This window comes from Megachile rotundata, chromosome 16 (genome assembly GCF_050947335.1).
Source record: "Megachile rotundata isolate GNS110a chromosome 16, iyMegRotu1, whole genome shotgun sequence".
Lineage (NCBI taxonomy): Eukaryota > Metazoa > Arthropoda > Insecta > Hymenoptera > Megachilidae > Megachile > Megachile rotundata.
In genome coordinates, this window is record NC_134998.1 from 7,539,457 (window position 1) to 7,552,794 (window position 13,338).

Consider the following 13,338-nt stretch of genomic DNA (forward strand, 5'->3'; position numbering starts at 1 on the left):
GTGCATCGACAACAACAAATCACTCGATTACTACCGTTTCGAGTACTCTTCGAGTATCCGCCCGATCGAGATAAGATTATCGGGTCATCGAATCATGGTGCCATTTAATATTCGATTAGTAACAGAACACAAAGTGGTCGCTAAAAATAGCCGCCACAAAAGAAAGTGAATTTCTTATTACGACGGAAAAAACCTTCGGGAGATTATTCTACCGATTTTGTGGATCAAATCGAAAAGACCCATTCGTCGATTTCTTTTCGATAATTTAATCTCGAGGAGTTTCAGATTCTCTGTAAACCTTCTTTTCTTAGAAAATATACTCGTTTGGCTGATAAAGAGCATTCAGAGTCGTACGCCAAGATAGTATAATCCCGTATCGTTGTAAACAAAGTAGATAAAAAGTTGTTATCTGATTGAAAGAACTAGATCTGGAAATATCGATCAGGAAACCGGTTTTGTCGCTTATTTTTAATCGATTGTTTCAATGAATACCTTGCATAGAGGTCAAAATTGAATTTAGATCTCTGTGATTCCATATAAGTGACGTAAATTTGATATAAGTGATATAACTTCATATAAGTGACATTATTTAGAATTTTCTAAAACATTCTAATTTCTTTCTAGAGTTCCCATAGTCCCCAGAGTCTCCACAGTTCCAGACCCCTAGATTCCCTATATATCCACAGTTTCAGTCTCCAGTGCCAAGTTCGCTAGGATCTCCACAGTCCACAGTCCCCCGGATGCCCAGGTCCCCACATCCCCACATTCTCTACAGTTCCCGAATTCCCCAGATTCTCACAGTCCTCGGAATCGCCATATTTCCTAGCTTCCCAGAATCCCTACGTTCCCTCGGATCATCACAGTCTCTACTGTAGACAAGCCAGGAGTTGGCGCGTAGGACGAGCCAGAGTAAAAGAAGCCACTCGCTCCACCTATCCACCGTGAACACTTCCAGTTACATTTCGGCAAATAAGAATAATGACCATAACTGCTGAACGCGATTCGCGCTATCTCGAGACGTTTGCCGACTGTCATTTTTGGTCTAATTGGTGCGAGCCAATATACCGAGGCGTCCATTTTTCTATTCGATAGTAGCTCTAAACAGCTGGGTCACGCGCCAACACGTGGGTTGACATCGGTAGACGACTACTCAAGTTATCTTTGTAAGGGTCAAATTTGGCAGTGTCGATGAATGTGGACTTTGATCCGATGTCTGTGATTATCGTGAGAAGCCGATAAAAGTTCAAGTTCAAAGAAGGAATGAGAATCGTTTCTATGAAAGTTATGATAGTTCTACAGCTTATATAATAGTGCTTCAGATTTTCCAATTTACCTGTTCGCGGTACGATGGTTACTCATTCTTCCGATTATACAGCGGTTAATGGCAGGAAATTTCATTCAGTTGCTTCATCGTTAGTGCTTTATCATTAACAGACGTCATTAAGAACCAGCTTTTGAATAATAAGTGACCATTTCTATAATTGAACTGCTTAATTCGAACTGGATTCGTCATTTCGTGTATGACGGTTGTTGTGCAAGCCTGCTTTCATTGTGCAACGGTATTTTACTGGGCTGATAATTAGATTGATGTTTTATTAGGACTAGACTTATACATTTACAAATAGGCAATGTTTTATATTTTAGATATGCACAGTTTTTTAAATTTCCAAGTTTCTAAATTCCAGAATTTCCAAATTGCCAAATTTTCAAATTCCCAAATTCTTTAATTCTCAAATTCCCAAATTTCAAAGTTTCAAGTTCCAAAATTCCAAAATTCCCAAATTCCCAAATTCCCTAGTTCCCAAATTCCAAAATTCCAAAATCCCAAAATTCCCAAGTTCCCAAATCCCAAAATTCCAAAATCCCAAAATTCCCAAGTTCCCAAATCCCAAAATTCCAAATTTCCAAAATTCCCAAGTTCCCAAATCCCAAAATTCCCAAGTTCCCAAATTCCCAAATTCCCAAATTCCCAAATTCCCAAGTTCCCAAATTCCCAAATTCCAAAATCCCAAAATTCCCAAGTTCCCAAATCCCAAAATTCCAAAATTCCAAAATTCCCAAGTTCCCAAATCCCAAAATTCCCAAATTCCCAAATTCCCAAGTTCCAAAATTCCAAAATTCCCAAGTTCCCAAATTCCCAAATTCCAAAATCCCAAAATTCCCAAGTTCCCAAATCCCAAAATTCCAAAATTCCAAAATTCCCAAGTTCCCAAATCCCAAAATTCCCAAATTCCCAAATTCCCAAATTCCCAAGTTCCAAAATTCCAAAATTCCAAAATTCCAAAATTTAAAAATTCCTCAAATATTAACCCTTGCAAATTTTCAAGTATTCACACACCCCTTAATCCCTAAATCCCTAAATCCCCAAATCTCCAAATCCCCAAATCACAAGTACCCATCTGTGGCGATATAACAAGCGTCCACCTTCCCGAAACGATCTAAACCAAACAACCCTAAATTTTCCTCCGTTTAATATTAAAAAACCTTCATTCGTAAACTCTTTCCCCGCAAACACTCATAAAAATAGACGTTCCCAATTAACGAAAGGTTAATTAGACTGCGATTTGCTGCGGGACGCAACGAAACCTACAATATAAGGTCGATGAATCGATTTCTCTCGATTCGCCCTCGTTTCGTTGCTGAAGGGCCTTGAAGCCGAGCTTATCGATTACTTTTCGAATCTCGTTTGAAGGCGACATATGGCGGGAAGATCGCGATCGACGCGTGAATCTAGCGATTTTAATAAAATCCATGGATTAAAAGTCTTCTCTTCTTATCATCCAACTTAATCCACGAAATTTCAGTGCAAATATTGTATCAGGGTAATATTTGACAATTTTTTACTTGGTAACAAGTTGCTTTCACTTTAGGTGGTTCTTTTGAAAAGCCGAAACTTTCTTGATTTATCGGTTTCATTTATAATTTTTCATTGTTGCGGAAATATTTCTGTTATGAAGTTGAATATATTTTATTTTTAACAGTTAGATGTCGTAGGCATAACATATCTGGCATATGTTACATACAGGGTCGTTCAAGACCCCAGGCACTAAAAATGTTTCTTACGAAGAAGACATTCATTATTTTAACTTGACAAAAATTGTAAATAAACTTTGAAAGTTGTTACACAATTCACAGCTAATTTTAAGTACATACATAAAGAATTCAGTATGAAAAGAAACGTGTGAAATTAAAAAAATGATGGTCTCCAAAGAAAAATGAAAAAGTTCCTCAATTTTAATATAAGGAGTTGAATTCCTGAGATGTAACAATAAAGATACCGGTGTTTAAAAGAAAATATCTATCAAGATTAATTTAAGAAAAATTATCTGGCGTCCCTCGGCGTAAAGGTTTAAAAAGTACATCCAAGAATAAAATTCCTGGATCAGTTCCCTAATTTATAGCAACTTCGTAGAACCCGTTACAAAACGTTAACAAAATAAATGCTCGAAGAGCTCAAAGTTCAGTTATACCTGCACAGCAACGATGCTAGCCATGGCAGTGAGATCCGCCAGGGTCCTCAAGCAATCGAAGTATCTCCCCGTGTCCACGTTTCCGGTCGCGATTTCCGCGTCCGTCTGCATCTTTCACAAATCCCGCGACAGTATCGAGATCAGTATAATTATTCTCCTCGCGAAAATCGACTCTCACTTTCACCGGTCGATCACACTTTCTACGATAAGTTCTCGAAAACACGTATCCAGTATCTCTCACAGGTCAATAGTTCACTGATGCCGAAATCAACGAAAACACGTTGATCGATATTTCGGGACACCTTGCAATTTCGTTTCAAATATAATTTTTACATGCACTTTCGTCGGATTTGATAAAGCGCCGAGGTGTGCCTCGCAGCGAGTCGCATCGACGTCGCTCGACTGCTAAACGTGGTCTACGTGCAGGAATCACGTCGACCAGCTTTTTATCGGGGGCAGCACGCTGTCTCTCTCGCGCTGAGATGGCTGCTCGCGCGAGCAAAATGGTGGGGCTGGCGTTAGATTTCGCGAAACCGCGGTGCGAGGAACCGCGACTTGCGGGAAGATGCTACTTTTCGGTTTTGTTTGAGAATCTTTGGGGAGATTCTCGGAATTTTTGGGGCTTGGGGAATTTTGACGATTTTGGCAGGTTTACAGAGTGAGGCATTAGACTATTTTACAGAGTGAAACATTAGGCACTTTTATGGAGCTACTTTTTGGGTTGGCAAAATTATATTGGGTTGGAGTGTAAAATAGTACTCTTGCAATTTTAGTTTAATTTCATTACCGAGTGAATTGGTTTTGTTCTTCAAATGGTATTGAGTTGGGGTGTTTAAGGAAAATGGTACTTTTGAACTGGTTTTAATGGAATAGTATCAAGAGTAGGATTTTCTGACGAATTTTGCACAATGTCTTTTGCAACTTTAGCATGAGATACTTCTATCTAGTGAATTGATTTTGTTCTTGAAATATTATTGAGTTGGGGTGTTCAAGGAAAATGGCACTTTTGTACTAGTTCTAATAAAATAGTATCTACAGCAGGAATTTCTGACGAATTTTGTACAATGTCCTCTCCAATTTTGGCATCGGTTCTACAAAGCAAATTTTTACTCGTGAAACAGTACTGTTTGAGGTGTTCAACAGAAATGGTACTCTGGAACCATTTTAAATAAGATGATAATTGGAACAGTTGGAATTTTGCAAAATTTGCCTTTTGCAATTTTAGCTTCTACTTCCTTCACAAAGTGAATTATGTTTGCTCGAGGAACAATGGTACTGCGTTGTAGACCTTTAAAAAATGATAATCACATAGCAAGTCGAAAGGAATCGACATTTCGAAATTTTTGGTGAATATTGCAATTTTTTAATGAATTTTGAAATTATTGACTTTTGCAATTTTTGTATAAGGTACCTTCACAAAGTGAATTGTTATTGATCATAAAACAGTACTTGGTTGTAGAGCGTTACAGAAATGGTAATTGTATACCAATTCAAAGGAGATAGCAATATATATAGAACTTTTACCAAATAATCTTGCAAAATCCATATTTTAAAATTTTTACATCAGAAACCCTCACAAAGTGAATATTTTCACTCATAAAATGGTATAATGTAGTTCGAAATGGTTTACGATGTTTAATTGTACAGAAATTTTCAAAATATAGCATTGTCAATAAAAATTGTTTCATAAGAATCTTAAAAGATCCTCCTTCCACAATTTTGACAAGTACCTCAAAATGTAGTTCACAAAATAAATTATTTTCTTCCTGAAACACTACTGTATTATGAAGCTTAAAAAACTGTAATTGTATACCAATTCAAAGAAGGTAACAATATATAGAACTTTGTCCAATTAAACTTGCAAGATCAATATCTTGAAATTTTTACATTAATTACTTTCCCAAAGTAAATTATTTTTGTTCATAAGAATCTTGAAAAATCCTCCTTCCACAATTTTGACAAGTACCTCAAAATGTAGATCACAAAATAAATTATTTTGTTCCTGAAACACTACTACGTTGTAAAGCTCGCAAGTACAAAAAATTGTATACCAATTCAAAGAAAATATCGGTAGTAGGAATTCCTGGCGAATAGCCTTGGAAATTTTTCTTTCGTAATTTTGGCATCATTTACTTGTACAAAGTGAATTATTTTTGTTTAAGGTGCGTTACTGGGTTACGAAGAATGGTTCATTTGAATCGATTCGAGTAAGTCAGCATCAGTAGTTGGAATCTCTGATGAGTTTGCAAAATCCTTGTTTGTAATTTTTCGTATCGGATACTTGTACAAAGTGAATTATCTTTGCTGTTGAGATGGTGAGATTATATGTTTACGACATTAAAATGGTACTTTTGGAATTTAATAAATAATTGGGGAATTTCGAGGTTATTTTAAATGAATTTGTTAAAGGACTTTTGTGCAGAATTCTTTGTTTTGTAGAATTATTTGAATTTATAAATAATTTTAGAAAATTTGTCTTTTTTAATAATAATGAAAATTAAAGAAATTATGTATGTTTGAAATTATTCGAGAAATTAATTATAAATTTTTGGAATGTTTAATAATTATAGAAAATTTGTTCTTTTAAATAATAATGAAAATTAAAAAAATATATATTGAAATTCTGTTTGAAATTATTCAAGAAATTAATTATAACTGATCGAATATTTAATAATTATACGTTTGGAATATTTGAAAAATTTTTCAAAAAATTTGTTTGAACAAGTTTGTTACTCATGCAAAAATATTTGTTTAGAAATCAAATGATGAAGAGAATTATTACTTTTACATACTTATTACATATTAAAAAAAATGAAATATAAATGAAATATATAAAAAATGAAATTGAAAAGAATTAAATAAAGTTGTAAAAATTTATGAACACGTCTGACGTACAATTTCGTCATAAAACACACAAAATAAGTTACATCATTTACAAATGAGATGGTAAAAATGTGGTACTTGAACTGATACAAGTTGGAATTTTTGATGAATGTGCTTGGAAATTCTGGTTAACGTTTACATATCAACTGCTAATCAAACTCGTAACTTCCTATGTGAGTCAGATAATACTACAGAGAAGCTATGAAAAAATAGAATTCCAGATATGAAATCTTTTACCTCTATCAGAAAATGTCTGATATTCTTAAAAATATCTCATACAGTGTATACCAATTTGCAAACGATAATCAATTACCCACAAACAATTCTTAACAAGAATTAAAAGATTATTCTCCAAAAATAAGCCTGTCAATATTTTAATATTCCACCAAGATAAATATCCATTTATCAATTATATCATCGCAGGTATTAAATACTTTCACTCGCGAATTACACGCTGATTAATCTCCACGTTGGAAAGAATGTTTATTCGATAGCAAAAATTAGTCTTCCATTGAAAACGATTTGGAACATCTGTTAATCACAAGGTGTACTACAATTTTTTCCTTGCTAACTTTCCTACAATCTATTCCTCAATCACTGCAAGTTGTACTTTCCTACAATTTTTCTTGGATATTTTAACAGAGCGCAGAAGTAGATCTACCTATGACCTGCGCTAACTTGAGAGAGTAGGGAGAAACATATTTATTCCTTAATCTCTGCAAGTTGTACTTTCCTACAATTTTTCCCAGATATTTTAACAGAGTGCAGAAGTAGATCTACCTATGACCTGCGCTAACTCGAGAGAGTAGGGAGAAACATATTTATTCCTTAATCACTGCAAGTTGTACTTTCCTACAATTTTTCCCAGATATTTTAACAGAGTGCAGAAGTAGATCTACCTATGACCTGCGCTAACTTGAGAGAGTAGGGAGAAACATATTTATTCCTTCATCACTGCAAGTTGTACTTTCCTACAATTTTTCCTGGATATTTTAGAAGAGCGCAGAAGTAGATCTACCTATGACCTGCGCTAACCCGAGAGCGAACAAAAACATATTTGTTTACTTTCGCAAACGAGTCACTTAACAAATCAATCACATATGCATTATTGCTAATATTTGTTTACATACTGTAAATAAGAGTTGAAGGTTTCTGACACATGTTTATCTGTTTAGATATTCCAGGTAGCAGCATCGCAAAGATACAAATGATTCACCGATTTGTGTCTCAAAATTTGTTTTCTGTAGAGTGTATTCACCGCCTTTCCTGGTCCTGATATCATTATCCATTTAGCGAGCGCTTTTTCTGAATTCTACTCGAAGTGAGTCAACGACGAGTTTCAAAGAACTCGATCGGTGTCTCCTATTTAGAAGCACGACCACCTACGAGTCATTTCCGAGTGAAAATTCGTGGGAGTACTCGTTTTTCTCTTTAGGAAGTCAGGTGACTCGAGGGGACTGAAAATAGAAACTGATCGAGGACTGTTGTGGGGCTAGTTTCCTATTAAAGGTGAGAAAGTGTGGAAAGAGGAATTATTTATGAGCTTCTGTGAATTTTTGAATAATAGGGCGATGAATTTATGAGTTTCGTTGAGAATAAGTGTATTTTGATTGCAGTTGTAGATCTGCCTAGATTTTATTTTGGAGATTCTTCAATTCTATTGATTTTTGGATCCCTAGGTACTTTTGCCCTAGATACCTCGATTTCCTTACCTTGAAATTTTAAGTTCCAAAATTTCTTAAATTCTTAAATGTCTAGAATCTAATTTTCTAGGTCAGATGGACTTCTAGGTCTCTAGGTTTGTAAGACCCTAGACAACCTGATTATTAAGACTCTAGATTACTACATTTCTGGATTGTAGTTCTCAGATCTCTCAGATTAACTGTTTCTAGATTTCTGGGTGTGTAGAACCCTAGGTTCCCAAATTACTACACTCTAGTTCTCCAGATCCCTCAGACCCCTTTATACCCCTTTATACATTCGAATTCCCTAGAATCCTATGCCCTGGAACCCTAGACCCTGGAACCCTAGACCCTGGAACCCTAGAACCTGGAACCCTAGACCCTGGAATCCTATAACCTGGAACCCTATAATCTGGAACCCTAGACCCTGGGACCCTAGAACCTGGAAGGTTGGAATCTGGAACCCTAGAACCTGGAACCCTAGAACCCTAGAACTCCAGACCTTGGAACTCCAGACCTTGGAACCCTAGAACCTGGAACCTTATAACCTGGAACCCTAGAACCCTAGAACTCCAGACCTTGGAACTCCAGACCTTGGAACTCCAGACCTAGGAACCCTAGAACCTGGAACCTTATAACCTGGAACCCTAGAACCCTAGAACTCCAAACCTTGGAACTCCAGACCTTGGAATCCTAGAACTTGGAACCCTAGAACCTGGAACCCTAGAACCTGGAACCCTAGACCCTGGAACCATAGAACCTGGAACCCTAGAACCCTAGAACCTTAGACCCTAGAACCCCAGACCTTGAAGCCCTAGACCCTAGAACCCCAGACCTTGAAGCCGTAGACCCTAGAACTCTAAATCCCCTAAATCTCTAGTACCTAGGTACCTAAGTTCTCAAATTTCTACATTTCTTGATATCTATGATCACAAAATCCCTATATTCCCTCCCCAAATCCCTATATTGCCAAATCCACATACTTTCCCACCACATGTGCCACCATATGACATCCCCATATTTCCACATCCCCATATTTCCACATCCCCATATTCCCACATCCCTATATGTCCACATCCATATTTGAACTCCAACAGCAATTAGCACTGCAAACGACAAATACCATCATAATAATTATAGCACAGCAGTAGTATTAATAGCACCTCTATTTATAGCAGCAATGTTACCAGAAATTGTAATGTCAACAAGAGTAAACTCGTACTAAATATTTATAGAGGCCGGTATAAATTTGATCGACCATTTGAAAACGGGAAAAGCAAACAAGACACTATTTCCAATAGATATTGGATCACACGACGGAATAACTTCTTCAGAATAAATATATTCGATGCTAAATTTCCTCGCAGACGCTGATAAATTATACGACGCCGAAAAAATTTGTCGCTGAATAAAATCAGACGTTTACATCCGAATGCTCGATGAAAACTGCTTACATAATTTCGATTCGTAACACGTGTCGCAAATTGCATGATAATTAGTCATGTTTCTCGTCATCGAAAGCGGCATTGAACTGTTCGATACTGTGTACGTTTTAATATTTTCATAAGAAGTCCTTAATCACCTCGTTAGTTTTAACCCTTAACTACTTCACGAGAATACTTGGACAGACTACGTTGAAGACCCCAGTCAATAAAAATGCTTCTTACGAAGGAGCTACTTATTATTCTAACCTGATAAAAATTACAAACAACGAAAGTTGTTTTAACATTTTTCACAGGTGATTTCGGTACATTTACACGGGGAATATGAAAACTTTAGAAGCGTGTAAAATTGAGAAACAGTTTCGACAGAAAAATTCAAACAGTTTTTGACTTTAATATGAGGAGCCAAAATTTTAAGATAAACACTTGAAATATAACCGGTGTTTCATTCAAGATTTTCAGGGTATAATGTGGTTAAAATTAAAAGTAAATTAACAGGGGTTACCTTGCCAAATGTGGCATTAAGGGTTAATTCGCCAATTGAACAAAGAAATTGCTTCGTGTAAATTTTCCAAACTCAAGCTAAGTTCGCAGCGATTCATAGACGACGCGTATATGTTGGATTTCTAGGAAACCGAGAGCGAATAATAAAGAATGATAAGTGAGCAACGTGAATCGTTTGGACAGTTGGCAATTAGGGTAATGAAGAGTGTACGTGACGCGTGGCGCGTATACTTAACGCACTAAGCCTGTGGTATCTGAAATTGGTAAATGTGACGATGTAACGGAACGGGAGATAACTTTTCTTCCCAATTACGCTTCTTCTGATTCCACCGATATCGCTTTTTTTGTTGCTCCGCACGAATACGTCACCAAATCGTGGACTTTGTATCTATTGATCTTCGGCCCGTGTAATTCTTTTCTGTTTTTGTTTGGGGAGGAATGCGAGACGCGTTCTGCAAATTCGAATTCTTTCGAGTGTTTCTGTATTTTCTGTAAACAATAGGCGCCGTGGTGTAATGTGGCCATATGGTCAGGGATACGAGGCGACATCATTGATACTCCATTTAAATTGTGCAAACACAATCAAATAATTCAAGCACGTTCATTCAGAAAATCAAATAAATATTTTAATTAGTTTGTCGTACATTTTCTCTCTACTAATATTAGCTTTCGAAGTGTTCAATTTTACAAGATTGAAAAGTTGAAAGACATAAAATTACTGTACACAATATATTTTAAGTATACTGAAATGATTATTACAAATAACTTACAAAGAAATGAGAAACCAGCAGAAGAAAATATAGATGTTACAGAGAAAGGACAAAATATTTATTACAAATAAATAACTGGTGCAGGTTTAGACCGTTTTTCGCCAGCCGCCATACTTGCACACCGTGCGCATGCGCAGTTCGAAATACCGCGTCGAAATGGTACCCTCACGATTCTTTTAGCGTGGGCATTTAAATTGGTTGTATTCTGTCTCTCTCTAAAAACTAGTTTCCTCGTCGCCTCTTGTATATGTCCCTTATCCATACTTTAGTTAAAGTATAAATACAAATTTTGAAATTTGAAATTTCATATACACTAGTTTCCTCTAATTTAAAAGTCTGATATCTTCGAGTTTCAAAATTTTTCAGAATATTATTCTTCAATTTACCACCCTGTCAACTTATAAAGAAATGACAAGCTATCGGAAGAAAATACAGATGTTACAGAGAAATGACAAAATATTTATTACACATACTGGTGCAGGTTTGAATCGTTCTTTGCTGGCTGCCATTCTTGTGCACTGTGCGCATGCGCAGTTCGAAGTACTGCGTCGAAATGGAGCCCTGATTCATTTGGCTTGGGCATTTAAATTGATTCTGTCTCTCTCTGTAAAGTGGTTTCCTTGTCGCCTCTTGTATCGCTTGTTTGGTATGATATGTCTTATAGCCGTATGGTATTATCTAATATCGTGTAGTTTATTACTGGTAGTATTGTACAGTACAGTGGTGGGGCGAACACTGTTTCACTTGAATAGTAGTAACTGTAATAATAGTAGCAGACGCTATCTGTATTACATAAACCATAATAGACCATAATAGAACACTATAGTAATATTGTGCTACACTAATCATCAATATTGTACAATAGTATATATATCATTGACATTGGTAAATTTAGATGACAAAAGAAATAATTGCAGTAGTGTATGAAACTATGTTTTTACTACACTATATTAGTGAAGCAGAATTATCTGATAATAGAAATAATATGGACAGTATACAAATGTAAATAATATTAGTAAATAACACTGTGATAATTACAGTTGCATGTATATTATATATGTTGCATATATGCGGTATACTACACTATATTAGTGAAGTAGAACTATCTGATAATAGAAATAATATGGACAGTATACAAATGTAGGTAACATTAGTAAATAACACTAGTGATAATTACAGTTGCATGTATACTATATATGTTGCATATATGCTGTATACTACACTATATTAGTGAAGTAGAACTATCTGATAATAGAGATAATATGGACAGTATACAAATGTCACATTAACATTGGTAAATAATAACAGTGATAATTGTAGTTACATATATACTACATATGTTGCATATATGCTATATGTATACTACACCATATTAGTGAAGTAGCACTACCCAATAATATTAATAACACTGCCAGTATATAAACGCAACTAACATTAGTAAACCAGTATAAAAACAATAATAATTGCATTTGCATAAGAAACCACCCATATGTCCCTACTACACTATATTAGTGAAGTGCATGCTACGAATAACTGACAGTAACAACCCTAATATAAATCACAAAAATTATGAATTTCTGCATCACTAAATTTAGCTCGATAATCTCCGCCGAGCGTGAGAAGCCTTCCACATTTCCACAATGACGTGCAAAAGAGAGTTTCCGATTTGAAACAATAATCGTGAATGATTTAGTGCCGGGAAATGGATTGTTTTTCACGAATTTAATCCGACGAAGGAATTACGAATCCCAGACAGTCTTGGTTCGATACTCGAACCAAGTTTATTTGGACTGTCTGAGAACGCGAACGAGACCGGAAGTTGTAATGTTTTAGTAAAAGTGTGGTTAATGTTGATCCAACAGTCTCGATTATCATGACATTTCATTCATGTTTTTTTTGGGTTATAGTGCAGTAAAATTTTTGTAGTGTGGTTTTGTTTTGTGCCGAGGTTAGCAAGATGGCTGACATCAGCGCCACCGTTTGGTTACCATAAGGTTTATAACCTTCAAAGTTTCAATTTTTCACTTTTCAAATTTTCCATTTTCCAAATTTTTAAGGTCTTAGTTCCAAAATTCCCAGAATTTCCCAAAATTCCCAAATTCTCAAAATTCCCGAAAATCCCAAAATTTCCAAATTCCCAAAATTCTCAAAATTCTCAAAATTCCAGAAATTCCCAACATTTCCCAAAATTCCCAAATTTCCAACATTCCCAAATTCCCAAATTCCCAAATTCCCAAAATTCCCAAATTCCCAAATTCCCAAATTGCCAACATTCCCAAAATTCTCAAAATTCTCAAAATTCCCAAATTCCCAAAATTCCCAAATTCCCAAATTCCCAAAATTCCCAAATTCCCAAATTCCCAAATTCCCAAAATTCTCAAAATTCCCAAATTCCCAAATTCCCAAAATTCCAAAAATTCCCAAAATTCCCAAAATTCCAGAAATTCCCAATATTTCCCAAAATTCCAAAAATTCCTAAAATTACCAAATTTTCCAAATTTCCAAATTCCCAAAATTCCCAAAATTCCCAAATTCCCAAATTCCCAAAATTCCCAAAATTCTCGACTATTTAATTTTCAAACAAAAC

The 13,338-nt window shown here is 35.6% G+C and overlaps 1 protein-coding gene across 24 annotated transcripts in view; it reads right to left on the reverse strand.

Annotated features, from left to right (window-relative positions):
- dnc (phosphodiesterase dunce) overlaps positions 1-13,338 on the reverse strand; it is a 437,944-nt gene that overhangs the window by 13,585 nt on the left and 411,021 nt on the right. The window contains exon 1 of one of the 24 annotated variants that reach the window (XM_076540903.1): positions 3,471-3,896. The exons of the other annotated variants lie outside the window; for them this stretch is intronic. Coding sequence (XP_076397018.1) covers positions 3,471-3,581 — 111 coding nt within the window. The 5' untranslated portion in view covers positions 3,582-3,896. Of the gene's footprint in view, positions 1-3,470; positions 3,897-13,338 lie in introns of those variants that run through there. 24 annotated transcript variants of the gene reach the window in all.